Source organism: Eimeria maxima, genomic scaffold (genome assembly GCF_000499605.1).
Source record: "Eimeria maxima Weybridge genomic scaffold, Emw_scaff21, whole genome shotgun sequence".
NCBI lineage: Eukaryota > Apicomplexa > Conoidasida > Eucoccidiorida > Eimeriidae > Eimeria > Eimeria maxima.
Window position 1 is genome coordinate 54,899 of NW_013564978.1, and position 26,516 is coordinate 81,414.

The 26,516-nt window shown below is 49.2% G+C and overlaps 4 protein-coding genes across 4 annotated transcripts; 2 read left to right on the forward strand and 2 right to left on the reverse strand.

The window, feature by feature from the left end:
* Positions 1-1,569: 1,569 nt before the first annotated feature.
* Positions 1,570-6,843, reverse strand: EMWEY_00004070 (CAM kinase, CDPK family, putative; the record flags this gene model as incomplete). Its single annotated transcript, XM_013480595.1, has 15 exons — positions 1,570-1,744; positions 1,975-2,044; positions 2,198-2,302; positions 2,447-2,536; positions 2,816-2,873; positions 3,274-3,386; positions 3,711-3,796; positions 4,347-4,409; positions 4,516-4,612; positions 4,888-4,944; positions 5,233-5,425; positions 5,612-5,685; positions 5,881-5,939; positions 6,139-6,365; positions 6,688-6,843. The coding sequence occupies 15 exons, from the start codon at positions 6,841-6,843 to the stop codon at positions 1,570-1,572; spliced, it is 1,623 nt and encodes a 540-aa protein (XP_013336049.1).
* Positions 6,844-10,213: 3,370 nt separating this feature from the next.
* Positions 10,214-15,674, forward strand: EMWEY_00004080 (DNA topoisomerase III alpha, putative; the record flags this gene model as incomplete). The annotated part of the gene is made up of 15 exons (XM_013480596.1): positions 10,214-10,235; positions 10,742-10,811; positions 10,944-11,004; positions 11,230-11,388; positions 11,615-11,651; positions 11,748-11,817; positions 12,304-12,375; positions 12,532-12,685; positions 13,303-13,421; positions 13,811-14,044; positions 14,327-14,373; positions 14,517-14,589; positions 14,797-14,926; positions 15,182-15,253; positions 15,582-15,674. The coding sequence occupies 15 exons, from the start codon at positions 10,214-10,216 to the stop codon at positions 15,672-15,674; spliced, it is 1,413 nt and encodes a 470-aa protein (XP_013336050.1).
* Positions 15,675-18,027: 2,353 nt separating this feature from the next.
* EMWEY_00004090 (hypothetical protein, conserved) lies at positions 18,028-19,543 on the reverse strand (the record flags this gene model as incomplete). Its single annotated transcript, XM_013480597.1, has 4 exons — positions 18,028-18,326; positions 18,391-18,685; positions 18,738-18,912; positions 19,083-19,543. 4 exons carry the CDS (start codon positions 19,541-19,543, stop codon positions 18,028-18,030), a joined length of 1,230 nt encoding a protein of 409 aa, XP_013336051.1.
* A 1,702-nt stretch (positions 19,544-21,245) lies between these two features.
* On the forward strand, positions 21,246-24,296 carry EMWEY_00004100 (hypothetical protein, conserved; the record flags this gene model as incomplete). The annotated part of the gene is made up of 8 exons (XM_013480598.1): positions 21,246-21,968; positions 22,234-22,278; positions 22,394-22,488; positions 22,716-22,815; positions 22,972-23,068; positions 23,227-23,321; positions 23,617-23,764; positions 23,977-24,296. 8 exons carry the CDS (start codon positions 21,246-21,248, stop codon positions 24,294-24,296), a joined length of 1,623 nt encoding a protein of 540 aa, XP_013336052.1.
* Positions 24,297-26,516: the final 2,220 nt, after the last annotated feature.

A 26,516-nucleotide genomic window follows, 5' to 3' on the forward strand; every position in this document is an offset into this window, starting at 1 on the left:
CCTTTGTATTTTAAATAAGTTGCATGCCACTAGAATTTCCTACGGACAAGCCACAAGCTGTGCAACCGAAGTGTGACAATGTGGAGTAAAATCTGAAAAGAGCCTACCTTGGTTTTATGAATCTAATCTCCAGGCGACCAAGACGGGGTGGCAGCGACAAACAATGCTTGTCTCCAACGATAGCTGGAGCTCGACTCGTGCGCAAGAAAATAGAGCACGTGGCGCTAGGAGGTGGCCCTTCAACTCCCTGTTCGGTGAACACGTAGAGTCTAAATATACCCTTTGGCCCTTGGAAAGTGCGGGAAATGACTTCCACGTAGGTGGCTAGTAATGTGGTGCGTATTATTGCTGTTCCATGCTGCCTTCTCTGGAGTCCTGATGACCTTCAACAAATAGTCTCAAGCAAATACCAACCGAGCAATGTAGCGAGATAAAATTTGGGTTTGACTTTGACGAATGAATCTATGCAATCAAATAATAATGTGGGAGGGAGGGGAAGGCACTACTGAAACGGCTCGCTGGAACCTCCATACCTCAGGTGGCTGCTGCCTCTCGAGTGTGGTTTGGTTGCCGGCGGCTGTCTGCAGCAACTTGACAAGCCTGCGGTCACTATTAACAGGGCTATGAAGGAGCAAGTGCCTCTATATTCTGCGATTGGATGGTAAATTTGAAATCAATCACAGTGTGTGTGGCATATATGACCGCCAACGGCGCTTGCGTGATGAGTGACCTGACCGCTGCAGGCCAAGTGCAGTGAGCCATCGTTCAAAATGGTGGAAAGCCGATTGAAGGACCGAGCGCTATATTCCCAACTATTTATTATCATGAACTTAAATGCGAGGAATTTGTACATGCCATGGGAACCTCATACTAAAGACGTTCAAACCGTCCCCCTGACCTCTTCAGTATGCCCTACAAATATCTGCACAGCGTGTGCCGGTAAGCCCAGCACCCCACTCGCCCCAACAAGAAATTCATCCCCGGCCTAGACGAAAGCAAGCCTATTCGTGTAAGAGGTATATACTAACTTCCATAACTATAAGTAACGGGCTACTTGAAAAAGTATTATAACTGTACTTTCGTCTGGGCCTTCTCCTTTGGGTTGGTCAAAGCTTGCATGTGCTCTACAACAGTTGCGTTTGCATGTGCTGACCCGCACGTGATGCAGGTGTTTGCCCCCATGCCGCTGACGGGGTTCGCCTGAGGGCCCACCAACGAGGGCTACTGACCACTCGCTGTCAAACTCTCTTTCCAGAGAATTTAGAGGAATGAGCGGGAAATATCCCTGTCTCTCCTCCAACTAGTGATGTAGTCCTGAGCGGGATTGTGAAATCAAATTCATGTTCATGATGATAAAGGGAAGTACGTTTCGGCAGGAGCAAACAGCGCCGACCATCCCTTAATAATAAAGAGCTCTGGCAACATCCTAGTCTGCGGGGACACTCAATTCAGCGAAGCTATGGAAGACTTCAGCTTCGACATAAAGGAAAAACAGGTCAATGGAGCAGTACCAGCAGCAGCTAATGATGTCTCACGACCCGTACCTGCTCTTTGGTGCCGCCGCGCTGCCTAAGTCTCCGCTGAGTCGGGCTGATGCTCATTCTTCTCTCTTTGCACGCCTGTGCCATCCGGTTCAGCTGCCGTATGTGGCCGTTCTGGACTATTCGTGTACATGAATGTACACTGATGGTTCACAGGGCGGCCATCGGAGTGTTCCTCACTAGGAGACCTTTCGACGGCAAGGCTGCAGTAAAATGAACAGTTTAAAAACTGCAACAGACAACGGATGATCCCACTCCGACTGCAGAAGTTGAGGTGAAATTCTCCCTTCAACGAGGGAGCCAACCTTCATGCGTATGCATTCTGGTCTCTCCATTTGGCGCTGCTCGACTGGAATAGTTCGGGCATGCCTCCAAAGCTCGCCAAACTGTGCTGTGCAGGGCTCAGCACTGACGAAGTTGGGCACTAGCTCACCGTGCCTTATATACCCGACGACTTATTGGTTTTCCTTTGTCTCGAACCATTGTGCAGAAATGGTCATAATCTGCGTGCACCACCCGCCCATACCGACGTTACACTTTGGTGATCCACCTAGTTCGAATATACAATGAGCAACACAGTGAGGTCAATGCACTCAAGCTGCAGCCGCATGAGCCCTGCCCAGACATTCTTCCGTTCTATCCGTCTGTCTTCCTACCCAAAGGCCCATCTTCATTTTCTTCGTGTTGCAGAGCTGCAGACAGACTCTGCCCAAACAGTGTGCCACCGAATGCCCACCGGAGGTCATCGAGAGAAAGTCGTCCTGTGCACAAAAAACAAGCGGTCTTCGCCTACGTACTCCACAGGTGTTTCTGGATTACAACCAAGAAATAAGGTGACAATCACGCAGACGAGGAGTTCGGCGCAAAATATCTCAGTGCCTTCTTCAGCCACTACCATGCCTCACCGTCGCAATCGACGTCCAGTTTACTAAATGCCTTCTGTAATAATGAATCCTCTGCCTCCACTACGGTGCCGACCATTGCAGCAGCAAACACTACGTTGTCAAGACATATTCCAGCACACCACAACCCAGCCAAGCGTCACTTCATTGCCTATTAGAGAATAATATATGAGCCTCTAAGCTCGAGGGGCTCCAGCGCAATCACATGCGTCGGCAACAGCACCGAGAGAGGAAGGGTATCTAAGCTTTCGCACACCATCCGGGCACTTCGGGAGATCATTTATGCACCTTTACACGTCTATTCCGATCTCCCAAGTTCCTAATCTTATCTCTTTCTATATCCGCCCGTGTTGCATCTACATGGCCACGTACCAGTAAATATTATTTCTCCATCTTTGTTGATGTCAAGTGCATCAAAGACATCTTCCACCTGTGATCAATATCGTCGTAAGGCACACAATATATGGGTGCCGTGCATATGAAGGCGGAGGGGCAATCATTGCTTCGACCCTACGGTTAGCGCGCGGGTCGTAGGCCAGTAGTCAGACACGAGAGCCGGCTAGTTTACCAAAAGAGCAAGAGCACATAAGGACAGGCTCTTTGCTCATGCGGATTCATCATGCCATAGTTGACTCCAGACTGGCAACACTCGGCACTTCAACAATCGAACTGGAGCCGTTGCTCTCTGTAAACGGGGGCTCTGCTGTGTGCAGCTGTTTGTCTGCGCCCCACGCTACAGCGGATAAACAGAGAAAGCCAGCGGCTTCCTTGTAGAGCCACACGGAGACCAACGGAAAACGCGAGATCTATAAATGGGGGAACCGCTTTACCTCTTCGTTGGTAAGGGGCTCCGGCTGTTCCCTCTGCAGTGTCCTTTTAAGGTCTTCCACCGTCAGGCGTCCAACACTGGAATGCGATGCATCAGCGAACAAGGAGCCAACCCCTGAATTCACAGCGGAAAAGCAGAATAAATTCTAGGGATCCCCCATATAAAATCAGGCAAGGGCACCTTAAACGGCGGATTATAAAAACCAGTTCCAGACCAATCAAAGCTATCTCGCATACAAACAGATAATGGCGCAATTCACGGAAATGAATTTTGCACAGAACGTGCTCTCCTTCTGCTGAATAACGCCTCGTCCAGCTATAAAACGGTTGGACCAAAACGTGACGTGGCCAATTCGCCTTTACAAGGGATTGTGATTCTCATATGGAGGGCAGCAGGTAGTCATTGGCTCGGTAGTCATTGGATCCTCCTCCACCTTACGTTCGCACTGGTCAGAGTTAAGGCAGTATGCACACATGAGGACCGCCGCGCGTCGTAGTGTGGTACTATTTGCAAACCAGCGAAGTCTGCAGAAGACGCAAAATCAAGATCACCGCAACCAGCAATGACAACTATTCAAATCCATATTCCACAAAGATGTCTGTGAGAAGCTGAGATTCCTAACCTTCACAATACGGTGTCAGGTGCTGGTTCCCTATCTCTCCTTAACAATGGGCGAGCCAAAACACGAAGATTTATGGTGTGCCCACGCACCCCATTGTGCAGGACGGAGGAAATGGCTGGTGCGCGAGCATCTGTCCAAAAAGCCAGGGCTGAGTGCAAATGGCAAGGCATCTGAGACCCGCAAGCTCCGTCCCCTCGTTAGGCACCATCATATGAAATATGGAACGCGCATTTTGATTTTGTCAAGAGGATCTCTATTCACTGAAAGTCCGTGCATCGTCTACGCTGAGAACCAATGCACTGAAAAGGACACCATCAATGAGCTTACGTGCTCCAGTGCTTGTTGTGGGGTAAGACGATTACTGCAAAGACAAGTAGACGCACCAGGACCAACATAAAGTTGTATCTGGGCACCATCTACACAAGTGACGCTGTGAACGATTGGTTCCTTACTGCGGACTGATTGTAAGCAGCTGCGCGACAAAGGACTTGGCCTCTTCAGACACGCCTGCCTTCCTGAAGAAAACAGAGAAACGCCATGTGTGTCCCCGTTAGGTTTGTAATGGAACCAAGCCCAAGATTTGTTTCTGACACATCTACTAAACCCGCGTTTTAAGCTCACTCTAGGTGGAGCATGTTAACATCCCCGGCGAGGATCTGACGAATCTTTTCCTGTTGCGTACCCACAAATGGAGGGCGCCCGCACAGTAGCTGGTACACTGCAAGGATAACAGTTACGCAGGGGCACAAAACTATGAGCCAGCTGCACTACAGATATTCGATAGCAAGCTGCTCAGAGGCTTGCTTCTGAAGCTACACTGTATGGCATGTCTGGGGGAAGAGCTGTTCCAACAGTCTCGAGGGCAATATATGAATGACCATCCTCCCCCCAGAAAAGGCTAAACAAGTAAGACACACGAAGCGCCGGTGGAACGCCGCAGCATGGTAATGATCCTGAATGACAGCGATCCATACTCGGTAGCCAAAGACTTACCAATAACCCCTAAAGACCACATGTCGCAGGCGTCGGTGTAACGCCCAAGGAGAACATCTGCAGTAGAGATCACACACAAACACGTCTACCACGCAAGCACATATCTAAGCTGTGGCGCATTGCGCTGCATTTAGCAGAAATACGCATAAGACTGCATTCACCCTAGACTGCTTGCCTCATGCTTACTGCATGCCGATTCATTTGACAGGACACCGAAGCATCGTGACCACACAGAAAAAAATCGACTAGACCTCTATTCTCGCTCTCAACAACCCTTGTCTAATCATACTACCCATAGGGACTCCAACCACAGAATATTAGCCTAAGGTTGATAGAGTTGCGAACCTGGGCTCGTGTATTCAAGTAAGCCACAAGCAGCATTGAGACGACCTTCCCTCTTGTGCCACCGAGTGGAATGGCTCAAGCCATAAAGCTTCAGAGGAGGGAAGCAGCCTTGCTTTGTCAGCTGCCAGCTCTCGAGTCTTAGGTTACGATGAACTACCCCACAGCCTTGAAGGAACCCGACAGCTCTTACCATCTGCAGCGAACAAAATACAGAGTCCTTCGTCTGTCTGGAGTGTACAGACCCACCCTACCACGCTCTGTGACACCATACTACCTTCCTATGGTTATTATCCGCATAAAACAGTCCTATTGGCAGTTCAGAATTCCCTTCGATCGATGCAACGTCACTATGAGCTTTTCGGCGGGAACGGGTCCTTACTTGTAGGGTCCAAGTCCTTGCCACCTCCTCTGGGCACTTCTGCAATGATGCCAGAAAATCATACAATGAGCCGCCTGCAGTAAAAGACGCGCCGTTGACGTGGATGCCATGCCATTGCTCGCAGCATAGCAAGAGTAACAGAAGTAGAATTCAGAGGGTTTGCGGCGTTTCTTAGAAAAGCATACAAATCTACCCAGTATAAATATTCCCCAATAAAATGGCATGAAACGTGAGCCCACAGACCCCTAAAGCCGGAGAAGAAATCTGACCTGGACAGTACTCGGACACCAAGTAAACTGCTCTATCGTCCTCAAACACCTCGAGCAATCTGCACGCCCCCCACACAGAAGAGTGAACTCTCCTACTGGAAGAAAACGCCTTCAAAATTGTAGAAGGGCATCAGAATTACAAACGTGATGCTTCTACGATGCTCAGGGTAGGGCACTGCTTGGTCATGCGTGGGGAGCGCACAGCGCCAGCTCGGAGCAGATACCCTTTATCGCACGCGTTCTGCTGTTTTGACGTGCCTTGCAATATACGGATGGTCCAACGAAAGCCAAACCTCTATCTCCTTCTTCAATGTTTCCAATTGCAGAGGGTCTTCGAGGTGTTTCCGCACTACTAGAGCTTCCGCCTTGCGTCCGCTGCGCTTACAAGTCACTCTGCAGACTTTGCCCGCATCTTCTCGCCGCAGAACACAAAAATCAAAAGAGTACGCATTCCCAATGAAATCGCGCATCAGGCGGCTTGTATACTGAGCACAACGCATAAAAGGTGCAGCCATAAATTCATTCTCAGCGACGGAACAAACAGTATTTAAGCATGACCATAAGAATTTCGCGATTCTTTAAAGGTGTACTTAGACGGAATATCTTGCTGCATCCAATACATGCGCCCAACTGGCCAAGGCATGGAAACATATTCAAGTAGATGCGTCCCCAGAATTGTGAAGGAACGGTCTGAAATACTGCAACCTTGACGGATCGGAAACGAATATGTACACCTGGGAAACCCCTCTATTGTGATTCTCCATGGCGGAAAGGAAGACAGGTTCTGGAAGATCTGATACCACATACCCGGACGATGTTCTGTGGTTGCTGGGCGACATCACTGAGAATGGTTGTCTGGCTGTGCGATGTCCTTGCGTCTGCTTGCGTCCCTCTGATTCGGGATAGCCCAGCAGCGGGGGCTTCGCGACTCCGCAATTGGTGCAAAGACTGTCCGGCCCCCATTTAGCATTTCTAGGAAGAAACCCCTAGAATGCAGAGATCCTCTGTACACGGCCTTTTGCTATATACTATGGGAACCTGCTCTCCAGCGCATGACACGCGAGAATCCCGTCTGCATCACAATCCTCCATTGAGGCGAGCCAACTACCATGCAGCAACTCTTGGACATAGTACATGGCAAAAGGAGTAAATAACCCGCAATATGCGCAATATGCTCAAACATCGAGCAGCACGCTTACCTGTACTGGTGGGGCTTGGGCGCCAACGGAGGAAGAAGGGGGAACATTCGGACACAGCATCCGTGGGTATGTATTTGAATACCTTTGAATCCAAAGCTAGATATAAGGTTGAATGCAAGAGAAAAAGATCGGGCGGACACCCGGACCGCCCCTCAATACCCACTGGTCTAGGCGCTGTAGGCGGAAGTAGTACACTTATAATTAGACACCTTTCAATGAAGACAAATCCATAATCCATACGTCTGTTACTGAACTTTGCAGCAGATTGGGAAGGCTATCTCCATGCGGCTAGCTGCTGCGGCCCGGCTCGCATGCATGATTGCTGGAGCTGCTGCTCTACCACTACTTTGTTAGCGTAAAAACTATGTGTACCTTCCGTGTCCTGAAGAGCATGCATTTATTGAATCACTTCGAAAAATTATGAACGAAGGATGCTAATAGGAGAAAGCTCCCACCGCAAATACCTTTCTGTTACAAGCCCCACCACATTTACACCTTATTTGTATGCACGCGCACTAAACTCGAGCGCATGTGGTAGCCTAAAAGGTCTAGTTTCACGAAAGGGAACAATTAGAAATATAAACACACTTATATTGGAACTCCCTAGAGGGAAAAGTGGTCAAACGACTCAGGAGTGCTCTTCCGCCTACACGAGGCCTAGGGCTGACCATGAGGCTGACGCAGTTGCCTTGGCTCAGACTCTGTTCGGGGAGGAGTCAGGGAGTTCGATTATTCTAGGGTTTCCCCGAATAATACGGACTCGAACATGTATGGAGGAGTTAATTATTTGTCAGTGGAACGGTTAGGGACTTTGTGTAGAAAAAGAGGTGTAGCGTGTACAGCAAGTCAGGCACACTTTGGTCGTACAAACTCCCCCCGTTCCTCGGGTGTTCATCGATTCGAATCTCCTCAAGCGGTGGTTTTCGTAACATCTTCATGATGGTCTGCGTTTACGTGCCTGTCGTTTCCAGCAGCGCCTGTGGTCTCGTTGGAGCCTTCGTGGCCTTCTTGGAAGACTCATTCCACTCGTCCCACCGTGGAGGATGCGAATGTTGAGCGGTGCATACTCATCGTGTTTTCTGGCGTATGGAGGTCAATGGTGCCGCGTGCGCTCTCTATACTGGACTTTCCACTGCTTGATAACAATGCCCTGTTTCGAACTAGAGATCCCGTTTCATGGCACTTCGATCTACTTTTCAGTTGGGTGAGCTTTCTACGCCCATAATTTGTTGGTGCTTCTGTGCTATCTGCCGTGTGGAAGCAAGATATCGATTTCACTTCGACGGAAGATTGTAGTGTATGCACGGTTTTGTACCCTTTTCAGGCAAAGCATCTTCGCGGATAATCTGTGAAGTACACCACGCCGTAGAATCCCCAGCCTAGTCTTGTGTTTCCTAGTCGTCCATTTCTACCACCTGTTACGACAGCGTCTGATCTGCGGAGGAGGACCGTCCTAGTGCAACAAACCTGTCCCAATATCCCAAGGAGCACTTGCATGCCCTTCGTGGTTACCTTGGACTGAAATGGGCAGCGTACTTGAAAGTGCAATTGCTCAACACTTATCCGCGGTGACACTTCATGCACAGAAGAAACGTTGGTCGTGTTGGTATGTGGGGCTGCCTTGCAACAGCAGTTGCAACCAAGAATACTGGCACTTTTGCTCCGCGTTCTATTCCGCAGCTCAGCCGTCCGGGCTGTCGCTTTCAGGACTGCTTGGTGCAAGCATGCGAAACCCAAATTTGATGCATAACTAGCACTGAGGAGAATTGGTGAACCTTTTCTTGACCCTCGGTAGACAGCCTGTTTGGAAGTAGGATGGCACCTGCCAGCTTGAGACAGGTCATGTTGCATCCCCGTAGCCGCCTAGTAGTACTCTTTGAAAAGGGTCGAGGCAGCAGACTGGGTCTCGTGAGCTTCACAGCGAATATTGGTGCTAAGTGTTGCGGGGGAAACCGGCAGTGGGGTTAAACTACTGGCGATAACACTGCTGTAAGGGTTGGACATTTGGAAAAGCTATGGACCCAGGCATGTATGGAACTGAGAAAAGATAGAAATTGCCGAAATCAGCAATGGTATATACTGGTTTTACTATCTACGCAATACAAATCATCGATGGAAGTCACCGGGGCAAGACAGGCCTGGCTCCAACGTAACAACATGCATGAGCAAGACGTTAATTTCCACATATCTCGATAGTTCCCGAGTCTCTAAATTGGAGCGCATTTATTTTAATGGGTGTTCCTCTTGGGAAGACGGCAGTGTCAAAATTGACACACTGAGTATGTGGTACTCTAGAGTCGGTATCGGGGAGCTAGGCTAGTCGGGACTTTGTACACTACCAATATGGCAGGGAAATACTAGTGGCCTGGTTTTTGATACCATTCTTATCCTTAGATCCCTTTTATCATTGCGTCTCGTCTGGATGCTAATGCACTGCTGCGGACATTATTCATGCTGTTCCACGCGCCGCACAGTCTACAACGACCCGATAAGCCCCAACAGAGTTTATGGCTAAGCCCTTTCAGTACCTAGGCGAATACATGCCAAATTATGTTCAGCTTGCACTGTTGTTATTCATTCTCTTTGCGCTGAGAGCAAGAGTGGATTTTCTTAGAGCGCGGTACAGGCTTTGTTGCTGCGGGGTTGGGTCGCCGAGCGGTGTGGTGATTCTTCATGCGTAAACACGCTTTGCCGCGTGCGCATATTTGGTTGTGTCTAGAAGTTTCCGAACGGAAATAATTCGAGAAGTTTCAGCCCTACCCACGCTACACTAGTAATTGGCATAGTTGTGATGCCACCAGGCAGCATCGATCCTCGTCGGCCGCGATGCCTCCCCCCACCTTGAAGGTATTAAATGTGGCGGAAAAGCCGTCGGTGGCAAAGGAAATTACACGCTTACTCGGAGGCAATAGTGTGCGTAGGGTAAGCCTCAGCAAATGCTCAAACCTACTTGGCCACTAGTGCAACGAGTCTTCGTGGCGCTTAATGCGCCGAGGGCTTCATATCTGGCGGGTCACCGTCTTGTATTCCATTGTCCTCATTTTTGCTGAAATTTTTTCCCTTCCCCATCAGTTACAGAGCTCAAGCACCTTTAACGCGGTCAGCTCCTTTCCTTATGCACTTCAAGGCCAAGAATGCGAGATGATCTTTACCTCTGTGCGAGGGCAAGTATTTACTATCATTCATTAAAGCGCGTACTAAGCTTAAATAACAATCCTCTTCTGTCGGTCCTTCTTTTTGTTGGATGAAAAAGGAGTTCCTGGCGCACATTTGGAGTCGCCCAACCGAGCTCACTGCCAGAGGCTGTGTGTTACTGTACAGGCATCTGATGTCTCTCGATTTTCCTGCACCCTTCTCATCGTGGAACGCCGTTTTTCCTGAAGCGCTGTTTACCGGTGAATACGTATTCGTTTTAGTCATATCCACGGTGGCTCTGCTGTATATGGTGCGAACGGGCGGAATGCATCCGTTCTGCGCATAACACAGATTCATGTCGTCTCCCTCTTGGACGGTGAAAGTTTGACATATTTTCACCGTTCAAGGCTCTTGATCAGTGCCGCGTTGTTCTCATATCCTCCGCACCCTTTAACTTAGATTTCGTCCGTATTTTGTTGCTGTTCGCCGTTTGGAATTTCATTGTGTGTTCTAATGCCTTACCGCAGCCCCTGTGCTGAAACGCGTCAGCGATTCAGCGAAAGATATTGTAGAAAACCTCAAAACCTATGCAAAAAAGTAAGCACAGCAACAACAGCGTACGTTGCTTGCCTCCTTTCTGTGGGTGGCAATCCGCTCTGAACCCTCATCATAGGGATTTATTGCGAGGAATAATGCTTCAACCGAACATATCTAGGGTTTGTGGTGCAGGTGCCAGTGGCTAGTGTTGTGGTTGGACTGCGACCGTGAGGGAGAAAACATTGCTTTTGAGGTAAGGCACTGGAGGCGATAAACGCGTGTATGCAGAATGATAGGGACGGTGTTCCTTGCAAGTACCATTAATCGTGCATCATGTTGCTACATTGCTCGTGTGTAATAGTGGTTGTTGTGTGCAGCAGTGAAATGCGCCGTGTGCCTCGCAGGTGTTGCAAGTATGCAGAGAAGCAAATCGGCATATTCAGTCGTTCCGTGCAATTTTCTCTGCCGTAACAAGTAGGAGGGCTTTTTTTCCCTTTCTGCCGTTACACTGACTGCAGCGCCTCGTTGGTTTGCGTTGTGCTCCAAAGTCGCCCTCACTGAATATGAGTTCTGTTCAGGGCAAGACGTAGAAAGGGCATGCCAGCATCTGCAGCAACCAAATGAAGCGCTTGCACAGGTACTGGACAGCCTACTGTTCGTCCTCCAGTTAGTGTTTAGATTCAATACAGGTTATCTAGGGGGCGGTGTTTCTGTCATGCAGAGCGTTTATGGCGGAAGCTACTTTTTGACATATAAATATTTCACTCGGTTTGCGTGAAGGAGAGACATGGCACTGGCGCATTGGTGTCACACGGATCCAGTCTGCATCTGTTGCCTTCTTGTTTCACTTGCTTCCTGTGCAGGCGGCGGACGCCCGGTCCGAAGTGGACTTACGCATTGGTAAGAACAAGTTTTGGGCAGTTTTTAAGCTATTCTCTTCTACACTTGGTTCCGCTTCATGAACACTGTTTGTTGCTGGGTTGGAGCGCTGTGCAGGCGCTGCCTTCACGCGGTTTCTTACGAAACGGTACCAAAATAAGCTGTCACTCCAGAAGGGACTAATAAGGTAGGTGCACTGTTCATGTTTTACTTGCCATGGAGCATAGCTGGCATCGCACAGCTCTCGTGCTTAGGCCGTTCCTGAAGACGTTCGTGTTTTCTATAATCAAATTGAGCTCCTTGCGGTTTTCTTTCCCATGCAGTTATGGTCCCTGCCAGTTCCCTACCTTGGGGTTTGTTGTTGAACGGTATGTAGTTTTGCATCGTGTCGACCCTCGGCGCCACCTCATTGTTGACGCTGAATTTGTTACAACAGCGATCTGATAATTAGCTGGGCGGTAATTGTAGTCGAAGCGATTTCATTGCGGCCTGCAGATTCTTGGAAGTGGAAAAATTTGTGGCTGAACGGTTCTGGACCCTCCGAGTCACTGTTGAGAGGTTGGTCCGACGCATTGTCGCTCAGCGTGAAATTAACAAGGTTTCCCCTCGAGGCTTCCCAGCAGGATTTCTCAACGTACGTGGTGTATGATTGCTACGTTGATTCCATCTACAGGGAAGACGAAGAAAGACCAGGTCACCGTCTCCTTGTTGACTTCCAGTGGGGGCGACAACGCCTTTTTGACCGGTAAAGTCCACAAAAGGGTGCTAGTTGTCATTGAGGAACCATGTACTTAGATGAGAACGTGCACGCATGTAAAATTCCACCAGAACAACTTTGTAGACTTTTCTGCTTCTTTGCCTCAGTAGATCCACAGAATTCATGCCATTTTGCCTTCCGCAGAGCCGTCGTAATCGCTTTCCTTGAGCTGTGCTGTGAAAACCCCGAAGCGCTCATCACTGCTGTCGACAGCCGCGAAGTTACTAGACAAAGACCTGTGCCTCTAAGTGGGCCGTTGCTAAGCGCGAAGCTCACTGAGTTGATTGCTGACTATTTGGTGCCCACACATTGCAACAAATACGCTGGAGCTTACCTTGGTGGTTTGTTCACAGCACCGCGTTAGGAGCTGCAAACTGTTCCTTCGTAGCGATTTGCATGGGCACCTCGATATGAGGGCTACTATTTTCCGGAGGGATTGTTTGTCTCAGACACAGTTGAAATGACTAAACTCTGTTCCCGCAAGCTCCGGATTGACTCGCACAAGTACGGTGCAAAGAATCATTGGCCCTGAATCATCAACAGAAAAATGGGTGGTGAAGGCTTGGCTGCTGCGACGGTCATCATACTGTCTTTCAATTTTTGTTCCGTATACAGGTGCATGCAGATAGCGGAGGCCCTATACAATCGCGGCTATATCAGGTAATGCCCTGTGGACATGGAGTTATAGTTAGTGTAGCCAAGGTACCGCTTTTCGGGGCACTGATACGCATATCAAGGCTCGCATGCATCGGCTTGTGCTCAGCTACCCGCGAACGGAGACGGAACGTTTTACGCGCTCGCATGATTTGTTGGGGCTGATTGAGCAGCAGCGGGACAGTCCGCTGTGGGGGCAATTTGCTGCTGGTTTGCTCGCGGGTGCGTAAATTTGTCTGTCTTTTTGGGTGGCCTTGACAGATTCGCCTCAGAAATGCTTGCGTTGCTTCTTATGATAAAAGCCATGCCATTTTGATAGCACTGATTTTTGTGTGCCAGGTGGTTTTGAATGGCCTCGCGATGGACCAAATGACGATGCTGTGAGTTTTACGTAGACTTTCGGTGGCATCGTAGCCTCCTTTATACAGTCGGGCATCCCATTAGCGCTCCACTGTGCACACCATTGCTTACTGGAGACTTGCAACATATGAAGTGCAGATGACTACTATTGTACATTCATTGGACAGGTGGAAACTGGTGTTCAAATATTAATGCATGTTGCTGGTCCATAGGGAGTGCTGATGCTGTGTTGCTGCGCAGTCTCATCCACCGATACACCCAGTAAAGGCACTGAGCAGGTAAGCATGCATGACACACTTTTAGAGTTTCACAAGGAGTTATTCCCTACCAGGACTGGCGTGCGACAGCCGATGTTACGGCTGCCTATTTGGTTTCATGAAGATTGTTGGTGTCTGTTGTATGTGCGCAGAGAAGAATGCGAAAATGATGATGAGTGGAAGGTCAGAAGGTGGCAACTTCATGACAAGCAGTTTTGGAGAAGCAGCTGGAAGGAGATCACCAATATGAACTGCATATATGTGTTTTTCCGCTCAGCTTTACGAGGCAATCACCAGGCACTTCCTTGCTTGTTGCAGGTATTGCTAATTTCTAGGCTCATTCTGAACTACACTGCGTTCCGCCTTGCCTTCTTTCGCGTTGAAGTGTAATTGAGATGAGCTATTATGTTGTTCTCTAAAGGTCTTAATCCTTTTAATATGGAAAAACGCTTATTACGAAAATTAATTAATTTTAACCCTACCAAAAATTCTATAGCAGCTTCTAGATGTTTATTGATGCATCCTGAATACAATGTACCTAATGTAGTAGTACTCATATGTGAGCTGAGATAAAAAGTTGTGCAATTTGGGTTTTTGCTGTGCAACGCTAAGGCTGTCTTATAGTGCGGGCTGATGTTTACCGGTTGCCCTGTTTGTGGATCGTGCAGCTCTGATGCCATTGGCTTCGAGACTAAAATAGAATTGGATATTGCTGGTTAGCTGCAAACTACCTTACTTGCCACACTATTTACCCCTGCCAGATCCCTCTATTCCCGTGATATGGCAAGTGAAAATTGCTTGGAACAGTCTGGACTTTGGCCAATTGGTGGTGCGTCTGGTGCGTTCGTGGTCATGTAGGGGAGACGTTTTCAGCAACGGGACTCGTCGTGCTGGAGAAGAACTACCTGGAGGTATACCCCTACGACTCGTGGTAATTTGGAGTACCCAATTCACCAAAAGCTAACTTTACTAGAAGCCAGTCCCTCCAGCTCTCGTAGTAGTAGATTCCTTGTCAGGCTGTCTGTGCTTGAGAGCAAGCACAGAGCCGTAAACAACAACCCACACAGCCTCTAGGGTACTGCTGTTCCGCTTGCCGTTTAGTTTTTGGCATCGTGGACTGGGTGGCTTCGTGTTACAGGGCATCACGCCGGTTGCCACGATTCTTATTGCATGAACGGTTTACCCCACAGGATGTGACAATCCAGGCAGGAAGCACGCAGCCTCCTACTCTCCTTACCGAAGCTGAACTTATCGACAAGATGGACAAAGTTAGCATCCCACGCAGTTTGACCTTTTGTATTTGTACTATACGTTCTTTATGAGTGGCATTTGTGGAAAGGCTTTTGCATGCAGTTGTGAAACGTTGCTCTGCAGCACGGGATTGGTACGGACGCGACAATGCACGAGCATATACGGACCATTCAGGTACATTGAGCGTATGAAGCTTGAAGCTGCTCTGGGTTATGAACCGTAGAGGTGCAGGCACAAAGTCCTCATTCCATATGCTGAGTGCAATGCTCCAGGAACGGAACTATGCTATTAAAACGGACTCTCAGCATTTTAAGCCTACCGACCTCGGTGTCGCCTTGGTCGAGGTACGGACAATGTGTAGTCGACTGTCGAGGTGCTGCTGCGGTGACAACGACTTTACACATTGATGGATTACGGTACTCGTGAGAGGGAGGCAGAGTCTCATATTGCGGGTTTATACAAACAGTGGCTTTTCTAGGCCAGTGTGCATTTCACTTCAGGGATATAAACTTGTTGGTCGTATCTGCAATGCAGATCTATCGAGGGTGAGACATTTTCTACCTCTGTAGCCAATGCTGCATATGCAAGAACAGAGCAGCCTAAGGAACGACTCCCTCCACATCCAAGTTCACGTACACATTCATGCGTTGACTGCGGTATTTCTTTCTTTAGCCTGACTTACGAGCCAGCATGGAACGAGATATGACGCTAATTGCACGAGGGGTGGAGAGGAAGGTGAGACTGGACTCAGTTCCGGTGCTATAGTTGGCGTGCAATGTGTGCATAACTAACGAATCCTGTGTAGTAATTGCTTGTATTTGTGGTTGCACATGCGGCATCTCGTTGTGGCAACAGGAGGATGTTATCCAGAAGCACGTGGGCACAGTGGGGGAAGTTTTTCGGTTGCTGCGTATGCATATAGCGTTGCTAGACGAGCAACTCCAGCGCATTTTCTCACCATTGGCTGCTTCAGATGCAGACTGTCGCCTGCTGCAGCGCAGCTTTTGCACTTGCGCGAAGTGTGGTAGTCCTATGGACCTTATGGTGAGAAGCCATAAAACGACGACTCTGCTTGATTGGCTCTCGCGTTGCACACGAAATTTAAAGTGATTCAGCGGTAGCAGTTGGCATGTTATTGAAAAGCGCTAACGCATGCGCACTACAGATGCTTCGCATGTTACCCATATGGTGTGAGGAAATAAAGTATCTTGAGTGAGAGCTGCATTATTCCACACAGGATACCGGACGCGAAGAACAGAACATTGGCTCGAGGTAAGCCTCTCTTAAAGTCCTCCTGCCGGCAAGCGCATAGATACAAAGCTTGTCTCCTCAGGAAATGTATCGTTGGCACGTTCATACTATGGAAGTGAATGACCCCCGTAAAGTGCTAGTCTTGCTTCAGGCGAGGGAGGAGTGCTGGCAGTCGAGGAAATCCTGACACGATCGGAGGTGCGCTAGTCCCCAGGTTATCGCTTGCTCCGGCTAGAGCTGAACTTCTAACCTGAGATTCGCTCCCCCCTGATGCACTGTTTTGTGTCTGTGGGTACAGGAGCAAGCCGTTTCCTTGTGAGTATCGTGCATTAAGCAACGGAAGGTGGCGTGGAGCTCACATGTTTATGCCCGCTTCCCGCTGTAGGCTAGCGCCTCCAACTCTGCATGAAGAAGTAGAAATACTGTGTTTATCATGCACATCAGGCTTGCTCCAACCGATCTACGTGCAAAATCGTCCTGAGGATGCCAAGCCGCGGGGTTTTGTCTTTAACTCAACATGTTTGCCCTTATTGCGGATTCAAGGTGCGTGGCCGACTACTGGCATCGTAGCGAATATATTCGTAATTCTACTTAGGTAAGTGTTCTTTATTATTGGTTCCAACGACTGAGCATGCTTACCGTGCTTTCCCACAGGTTATCAACGTAGAAAACATGCAGACTCGAAAGTCACATAACGTGTGCCCATTTTGTTTTCTGAGGCCTCCAGTAAGTTTTCTAGGATCTACAGTGCACCTCTACCCCCAGAGAGAGTGGTATATCGTTAGCCGGCATGCTTCGACAACTGGCAGCTTAGGCGCAGGCATCATGGGTTTCACTGCAGAGTCAACATCTTGTTGTTTGTGCTCACGCGTGGATACGTGTGGCTGTTCAGATGCAAGAAGCAGCAAACGCACCCAACGGGGAGCTACGATGTTTCTCTTGCTGCCATCCAGTGAGTTGCCACCTCGTCAGCGGAGGCAGATTTCAATCGGCGTTGCGTTCCTATGAAGTAGCTGCCAGGAGAGTCGCCGGATTTTCACGAAACGCATTCTCGTTTTGCGTGTTATGCTTGTCCTTGCTCACGAAGAACTGCCGGCTTGCTCGTGGCCACAACTCCGGTGGGAGGCATAAAAGTGAGATGGCGCATCAAGTGCTGAGGGCAAGCTAAAGAACTACGGCCAGTGCAATAGCATGCTTTTTATGACAGGAAGGGATCGGCACTTACATTAGCTACCCGACATTGCTATTCAAGCATGACGTTATTTTATAAGATTGAGAATTCTGCTCTAGTGGGCAGGCCACCACTGCAAAACGGCTTCTGTGTATTTGCTACTGTTTCGCTCGCTTGCGAATCCAACCGCTCATGTCTCTACAGTTCATTTTTTGAGAAAGGAACACATGTTCTTGCCTGATAGCCAGAAGCTTCTGCTTTTGCCTATTGTACCTAAATCACCTTGCTGTGTTGGGTTGCGTTGATCTCGTTGCTACCAGTTCTCGCCAAGCCAAGATTGAGTTGCAGCACGCCAGTCGACTTGTAGATTATGATGCCACTTCCTCTGGCATATTTACAGTGGACAAGAAAGAAGTACTGTTGTGGTTTGTAGACTCACCCAGCTGCTTCCAAGTGCAGTGACGAGCCGTGGAACGGTTAAGTACAGGAGATATGAGATTCCGACTCTCAGAGTCATTTTAATGCTACGTTTCTTGTTTCCTCTGCATATGTCCCTAGGGGACATTGCACTCATCGGATTAGTCTAGAGGTATAAAAGCTAACTGATTGGAAACTTTTGATTGGAATTCTCTATTCATTCTGCCGTTTATATTAAATGGTCATATTGGCTTTGAGGGAAGGGTTATTTAAGACAGGTCAAGATTTGACTTCCTGGAGGATGAACTCGGGCAGCCCATTTGACAGTACCACATCGAAAACGAAGGGGCCAATGCGTACATTATACCCAGGATCCCCCCTTTTGCCGTTGAATGTGATACTCATATCTCTTGCTTCAAGGGCAAGATCCGTAGTCGGGAAGTTTGTTTCGTCGAATCCTCCACCAAAGACCATCCTTCCTGTTTGTGGCGTTTTGGCTGTCAGCTTCCCCGAATATGCGTGATTCTTATCATCGGCCAGGTCAGTTTCTAACTGAATTGAGTACGGTCCGACTTCATCTGAGGCAACGCGTGCTTGCTTGTACCCAATTGGGGAGCTCACAACAGAGACCATCTAGCTCACGCTTAACAATGTTGATCCTGTCGTCAAAGTCGCGAGTGACCCCAAGGACAAAGTCTTTATTCCCAAATTCGGCGCCGTGGCGTTTCCCTTCAGGGTGAGTATCAAATTTTATTTTCGTGTTTTGATAGGATGCTACGATTGATCCTGGCCCGGCAGATGTGCTAATTTTTGCTTGAATCAACGGCACCGTTCCCACTGTGGCATTGTTCTGGACGCCAGGGGGAGAAACGGAGCTGTCTACCATTACCGGCCCTGCGGCAATTGTGCCTTCGGCACTGTTGGTGCCACCGCTTATCTGTGAACTTATGCAAAACCAACGCGATAAGAGCTGTAGCTAATGCACCCACCTTAACCGCATATGACCCGTGTGACACTCCAACAGCCGCTCCAGAATGCAGAGTTTTGCCACAAACCACAGTTACCACCGAATCGCCAAAGGCAAACTTCACTGTGCGGCGGTTGGTCGTATCGTAACCGAACTCAATGGGGCCATCTCCTTTTCGCTCCTCAGGAGGGAGGGTTCTGGGTAACAACGGTAATCTCATTCCCATTACGTCATTCATTACATCCTGTAGTATGACTGTGAGAGCTGTTTCTGCATCTACCATCCAATACGGAACATCTGTCTACTCAACAAATCCGTGCATTGAAACATGAGTCTTCAGAATATACGCTTCCTTACCTTTACATACAAAGCTCCGTTGGCACCCTCTTGGAGTGAATATCCAGTGACGGGGAACTCCACTGGATTTGTATGCAATGTATCTACTGCACTTTTGGTTTGTGAAATTAGCCACAGATCCGTTTGATGCTGTATGTTGTGCGCCTCCTCCTGAATTAATTCTTGGACCAACTGCGTCATGCTCTGCAGCACCTCATCGCTGATATGTGACTTCTTCAGTGCTAATGCATTCGCACGGAGGATAGAAACTCCGGCAAATGGATCAGCACCGTCCGCCGGAAGTGCAAACAATCCCTCATATTGGGGGTCCCCCGTTTCAGCGGGGGTATCGTTGTCTGCCTGTGGAGGGTTTTCTAGTTCTCTGGCGGTCGCCAACATTTTCCTCGACTGATCGAAATGAATTGGCGCCACGCCAACCCAGTAGAGAGCCAGCGTCAGAGACTTCAATGCGTTCGGTGCTGAGATAAGCATTTCCAGGCAGCTGGGTTGAGCTGCGCCGTCTGCCTCTACAAAAGATGCACCTGTCTTCGCCCTCAGGCATGTAGCGAGGTTCGGGGAGCTTCGTACATGCGCAAGGGGGATAAAAGTAATTTGCTGTACTGTGGCGCTTCCCAGTCTTTCAAAGCTATCAGCCTTGCTTCCGAAAAAGTGTCTTCAAGCATTAGCCACGCCAGGAAACACAAGTAAAGGAAGAGCCGCTCATGCTGCAGCTGCGAGTGCTGCGTGCGAATCGCTACCGCATTCGATATTCATCAGGATCATACGGCAGAGATGACGAGCATGATTAAAAATAGAGGAAATTAACGAAAAGAAGCTAAACAAGCTTCCATACGCCAAGGAGCTTTCTCCAGTGTTGCATTTGCTGGTGTTGGCATTGACGGACTGCTCGTACACCTAGATCCACAGCTGAGGTTTTCTTGAATAGGATATGGTACACTGAAAGCAGAATGCATTTTAACCATGAAAAATGATATGCTATATAGAGGGCATCGTGAGCCTCTCAACTATTTGTCATTAAAGTGACGCTTTAGTTGCTTGGAACCTCGTAGTTAGGCACTGACGAACCTTGCCGTTTTTCACGATAGAAGCAGAAAAGCAAATTGGGGTGAAGGGATTCACCAGCTTGGCAAACGCTGGAAAAATCATGTGGTTCAAACTGGTCCCATCCAGACTGGACCAAGTGATTATTCCTGCTCTAAGCTGACTATAGGGGCTTTTCTGTCTTGTTTCTCCTCGATTTTTGTGTTCCTTTGGGTCCAACAGGTTCGCTTGTACGTAACGCTCGTCGTGACATTGGTGAGGGTGAGAGAGCTGGGAACTGTATTCAGCGATTGAGCAACTGTGGGAGGATGTGGAGCTCATGAATATGGTATTTCGAGTTTTACTCGTATGAATGATTTAAAGTGAACAGGCTACCGGCAACACAGCAGCAATGCCACATAATGGTTCCAAGTGGCCTCAGGTGGGGCGTAGCCTGAAAACCAAACAAACAGCTGTGAGATTCCTTGGGGACTGTCAACTAGAAAACAGCATTTGCATTTTAACTCAGTCTCGAAATTAGACCCAGCGTAGGTCTTTCATAGGTTCAAGTGCATGGACTGGACCCATTGCCAAGAAGTCGGCAGTGCCTTGGCGACGCCTGCATCCCCCGGCAATACGGGACACGGCTCCTTTATGCCTGGCATTCGCATCATAGGAGCATTTAATTTTACTTACAAGATGAACTGCATGTGCCATGTGAATTGTTATGCCAACAGCACTGCCGTTGTAACTGTTACCACGCTATGCTGGACGTAGTACATTCTGTGTATTTCTATACCTCGACTGCCCGATCCATGGAAGGCAACATCTTTCTGATGTGCAAGCAAATCAGTATACCACCCTACAAGATACATTTTTAGTGTTTTCTAAAGGCCCTGTGCATGTGTAATATCTCCCAAGGCCGCCCGAAGCATGGCCAAGCCGATGACATTCTTGCCCAATTATACCACGCCATTCAGCAGGATCTTTCCCTCTGCGGAATGGCTCATATTTAGCCATACTGCAACTTTTCTGCGGACTCACTGCTTCTTGTACCGCACTGGCTGCCAGGCTCGACTATTGAAGCTACTGTGCACTTGGCCTGCACACGAAGAGCACCAGGGTCCTCTGTATATTGGCTCTTTGGTGAAAGATGTGCAGAGGAGATGACAGGGACACCCTTCTCTTTGGCTCGGTCAGTAGCCAGACGTCATCAGAACCGAATGCTGCTACTAAAGATGTTGCACCGCTTGCTACCTATGCTCAGCCCTTCCCTGTGAACCAGCCACAGGCGTGCCTAACTCTCCAGTGCAGCAGCTCCGCAGCTATCGACAGAGCAGTAGAAAGCGTTGCGCCGCTACAACAGAGCAATCTGCAGCAACGAACCACCCGCCGTCACCGCCACATCTCCCTATTTGCCTCTATCGAGCTGGCCCGTCCGGCTGTGCCCCCACCTGCAAATGAGAGATCCCCCTCCTCTTCAGCCCGTGAACGGTTTCAGAAGCTTACTGTCTCGCCAGGCATTGAGCCTTTGAATCTCCAGACACCAGGATCTGCTATTGCCAACAGGATGGGCGCTAGCCTTATTGCCCGTGCCGCATCTAATTCTGCCTGTACTCACTACCAGGACCCCAGAACCGATGCCATCTCCACATTTCCGAAAGAGCAAGGAGAGCAAAGCTCAGCTGTGGCAGGAGCGAATGGAGAAGAAGCCGCCACTCCACAGGACTGCGACTGCGCTCTCCCCAACCAATTGTGCAACGGCGGAGATAGCAAGCCTGTAGATGTCCCGTCTATGTCTAAATCTGTAGAGGCGTGCCTCACCCGTCTAAGCAATGCTGATGCTCATAGATTCGTGGCGCAGGAGTTGCATGAGGTCGGCAATTCATTACACTGTTGCTTTCCTTCTTAGTTTCTACGTGTGCGTGGGCCTTCTTCTGTAGAGCTCCTGCGCTTCTCCATTACTGTTTTGGCTTCCACCACCTCCCACCTGATCTGTTTGAGGATTAACAATTCGTTGTTGCTTCTTGCGTTCCCCTGGCGCTTAGTCCCTCCACCTCCGTGATATCCTCGGCCTGATTGGCGCATACGATCAGCTATCACGTGCATTCCGTTTATTTCTTCTTGCGTTCCGTCAACAGATTCATCAGATGATCCAATTCAGGGCACTTCGACTGAGACGACAGGTCTGTTTCCACCGAAACGGGCGTTATTGGCTGACTCTACTTTGGTACCTACATTCAGGAAAAGTTATAGGTGGATAAATCCACAAGTTTTCCGTTTGTTTGGCTATCTTTCCAGGAAGAAGAAACGTCAGCTGCTGCTGCACGGGCGACCAATGCACTTCGCCAATATGCCCAGCAGCTGTTAAACCAGGCTGCAGACAAACTCGCGAGGTTCGTAACTCACTACTGCATGACTTATCAGCCCGTTTTCATCTGGTGGCATGACTATGTGTAGGATGTTTCGGGAGGCCGTGCTAACTAGTGGCGTACCTTACGTTTCCCTATTCATAGGTGAATGCATGCTTTGCAATTTTTGAGTGAGGTGCCAGCACAGGCGGACGCCACAGTGGAGAGAGGGTGAGCAGACGCAATCAGTTACTTCTTGTGTTGGGCTGCAGGCTAGCGACACAGCAGCAGAAGAGGACAGAAGCAACGGCTGAGAAGGCCGCTGACATCCTCCGTAGGGCCACGGAGGCTCGATGTGCCTTGCGCCACGAGGTATTTCACATCTTAGAAGATCCCCTCTGGCAGCTTTCAGCCGACGCGTTTTACTTTGTGTTCGACTGCCCTTATTACCTCCTTATTTCCGCTATGCACGTATTGTGGTAGCATTGTCGGACGCATGATACGTTGTGGCATTCCTTGTGTGCCCAGAGGAGCATGATGGAGCAGTTACGGAGGCGGCAGGGGGTTGAACAAGAGCTTAAGCTAAGAACAGTCTCTGAAGCGCTGGATGCCGAGCGCCGTCGCTGTGCGTACATTCTTTCTCCCAGTTGTTCTTTAGGAAGCATCACGAGCAAAGTGTGCCAGTGCAGCGGCTGTATGGCAGGCGTGGCAATTTTCGCTCTAGGGACTCTTGTTCAATCCAACGACTCTGTTGTGCTTGTTTGCATGCGGCGAGAAATTCAGGTGTTGATCTCGAAGCCCGCGTGGAGGTGCTGCAGCAAGAAAACCGACAACTCCGGGCAGCACTGCGTGCACCGCTACTCCAGTCTCGGGGATCAGTTAGTAACAAGCAATTAAGTGCGCCAGAGCCTTCTTCAAGCAGGATGCGTCACCATTCTGTTGGATGTCAGCCCGGAAGCCGCTGCACCACTCAACAGTGCCCCGGAGAAACAGCTTCTCTCACAGCAGTGGTGCTCCCTGCAGTATTACCTGCCAAGGAGGCGCGTGGAGGCTGTCTATCTTGTTTAAGGAAGCCTGGGAAGACTACGGGTGCTTGCAAACGCTCGACAGAGGCTGGAGGGCGTCAAGCGCTTGTAGATGTGGAGGTGCGACTACCCCCTGCTGGCTGCTCAGCGACCGCACCGCTCCCCTGCAACGAAACACATGCTCGTGAAGCAGACAGCGCTAATACGCAAGGTGGCGCAGACGGTCAACAGCTGCAAGATCGAGCGCATCCCTGTCCCTCCCAGCCAGATGCGCTACCTCATCACATGGGTGGCAGGTGCAAGTCCAAATGCTGGCATACGATGTGCAGTGCGCGCTACCAGAAAAACCGCAACCGTTCGTCCGGTAGCAGTGCCTTTCGGACGGACGAATCTACAAGCAGCAACAACAGCATGAGCAGCAGAAACAAGCTTGAACGACGGCGACGCAGGCGGGAAACAATGCGGAATGGAAACACTCGTCTGCATCGGTCTGTCTCTCGGTGGTCAGTCAGTACCAGTAGTAGCAGCGCTGCATCTGAGCCTGTGGCAGGCCGTCGTCGTTCTCACTCAACGAGGTGCGCAATACCCACACCACAATACCAGCGCATTTCCTTCTCTGTTCCACAGCCAGGTATGCAACATCCCATGGAGGCTGGTAACGACTCCTCCTGCTCCTCTGTGCCTCGACGGTCCCGTACTGGCGGTCATAAGCTGGCACTCCGACAGGATGTAGCAGGACGGCTACAAGCATCCCTCATGCGGCTACAAGGGCGACAGGGCAAGATGCAGCATATTGCAAAGCAGCTGCTGGATCCGCAGGAACTCTAACTTGCTGTGGAGAATGGGGGAACATATCCTTTAGAGGGATAGCAGTGGCCGGGGAACTTAATCAAAGTAAAAGCAGATGATGAATAAGCAAAGTGAAAGGTTGTCGAAATCGGCTTTATATGGCGCGAGAGCCAAATGCTGCACGCAGCCGAGGAGAATTTAGACTTGCTAGTCAGACGCATTCATCAGCAAGAGGCCAACTTTTTTGTGTGCCAAATTCGTGGTCAGTGTCATACATCTGGTGCTATATGCGTCTCCACATCGCCAAGGACAAAACCTGTAGCCACGTGTAGCTTGCCGTGGAGGCAGTGAACGCTGAAACTCCGTGGAGGTCCTGCTTGCCACTAGTTTGGAATGGCAGAGAAGCAGTGCGGCGCATTTAGCTGATACCGACGTGCACAGCTGCAAGAGTTTTTTAATGAATGATTATTTCCTCGTGCATAGCCGGCAGGGGGCGCAGTGGTGTTTCAGCTTAGGCGCACAACAACTCCGTTTTGAAGCAGTTCAGCGGCATAATGCTGGAACTATCTATGAACTGGTTCCGATAGTCAAGAGGTTAGCGCTCTAGGGGACGTCTGAAATGGCTGTTTCAGAAGCGGCTGCTTCAAATGCTGATCAAAATACGAAGTGAATGACCCTCCAGTTGCTACTGATTATGGCATTTCTTCAATACAGAGATCGGCACCAGCCCAGCCGAACAGTCGCAATTTTAAACCGGTAAAGGTTCGGATCCTATAACCGTGATGATCTTGCAAGCCCAGATATGATCAGGAGATATGTATTACCTTGTGGGAGGATACACACCACTCATGGGACCCAGAATTGCTTGGTTTTAGCCTTCGTGTCCTCGTCGAAGAAAGGGTCATATCCTGATTAAGCGAAGTTTTAGTTAAGATTAAATTTTCCATGATTAGTACTTCTAACTAGTTTGGGGCAACCGCGGTTCATAGCATCAGGAATACTACAGGAACCTCGATTCAGTGCAGAAATGGACGGAGAGAACAGAACTGCATGCTCATTCGCACTTTGATCTTCTATTTGTACCTCTTGTACCACCGATACCACTTACTTGCACTCGAATAAAACCCTAAATCCACAAAGAAACTCAAGTCCGACTAATGGAAAGCTCTGCTGGCTTGTAATTCATCTAATCAGGATTCCCCCGATTTAGTGTGAACCACCTTTTAAATGGCCGTGCAAATTTCGTTCATGTTGTTTGCGCCTCGGAAATTGCCTCATGATGCTGTGAAAATGACATGGGGATGGTTCGCCCAGTGAACGTCGGGAGGTTGGTTTCAAGGCACGCCTTGCCCGATATCTCTAAAACGTAGGGCGTATACGAAGATTTCACTAAGCCTGCTAGCAGATATGGCCAATTCCATCGAGTCGCTAAACAAATTCCTAAGCTTATGAGACGCATTAATTGTGTTGGGGGGTCAACGCTGTGGGTGGAGCCAGCACACATGTTGAACGGTGGACAGCCTCGGGTCTCTCAGAGCCCGTATGTATTTTTTTTGGCGCATTTTAATATTGTTTATCCAGCACAATCAATAGTGTAGCCTTCAATCTTCCTATTCCCCGTTCGACTGCTGCTGGTGCCGCATAATGTGTGTGCAGATCCAGCCGTTCTTGGATTACTGCAGTTTCACAGGCACCCTCCAGGTAGAGAAACCCTCTTGACCAATTGGGAATTTATAATTGGATGCCACCCACAAGGTAATGCAGGCGTTTTATTTTGGGATCACGACGGCCGTTGCGTCGACCACAACAGTGAAGCAGCACAGTCTAGGCGGATTCTGGATTAATCGTGAGCCTTCGGTTAATATTCCACAAATACATCTAATATGTTAAGAAATTGGATCAAAATGTCCCCTCGAATTTCATGAGTTTCTCTGAACTCTTCAGTGACTCTGCGGAGTTTTTGAGCGGGTTCTTGCCCCTGGCACACGGGGACAGGAACGAAACACACGACTGATTGGCCCAATCATTGGGCTCAACTGGGCTACGAAGCTACCTTAAACCAAATATCTTCCTTTTGAGTTATGCACCTTTGCGAGAGTAGCCAATAATTACCTCTTATCTTGGGTCACTTGCCCTCTTGTGTCTGTACGCCATCGAAACAAATACCCGTCGACGACAAAGTGTTTGTATGTAGGCTGCTCTCATAAGCCGTTCGAAAAAGCATCCTTGTAAACATCTTTTTGCCAACGCTCATTTTAA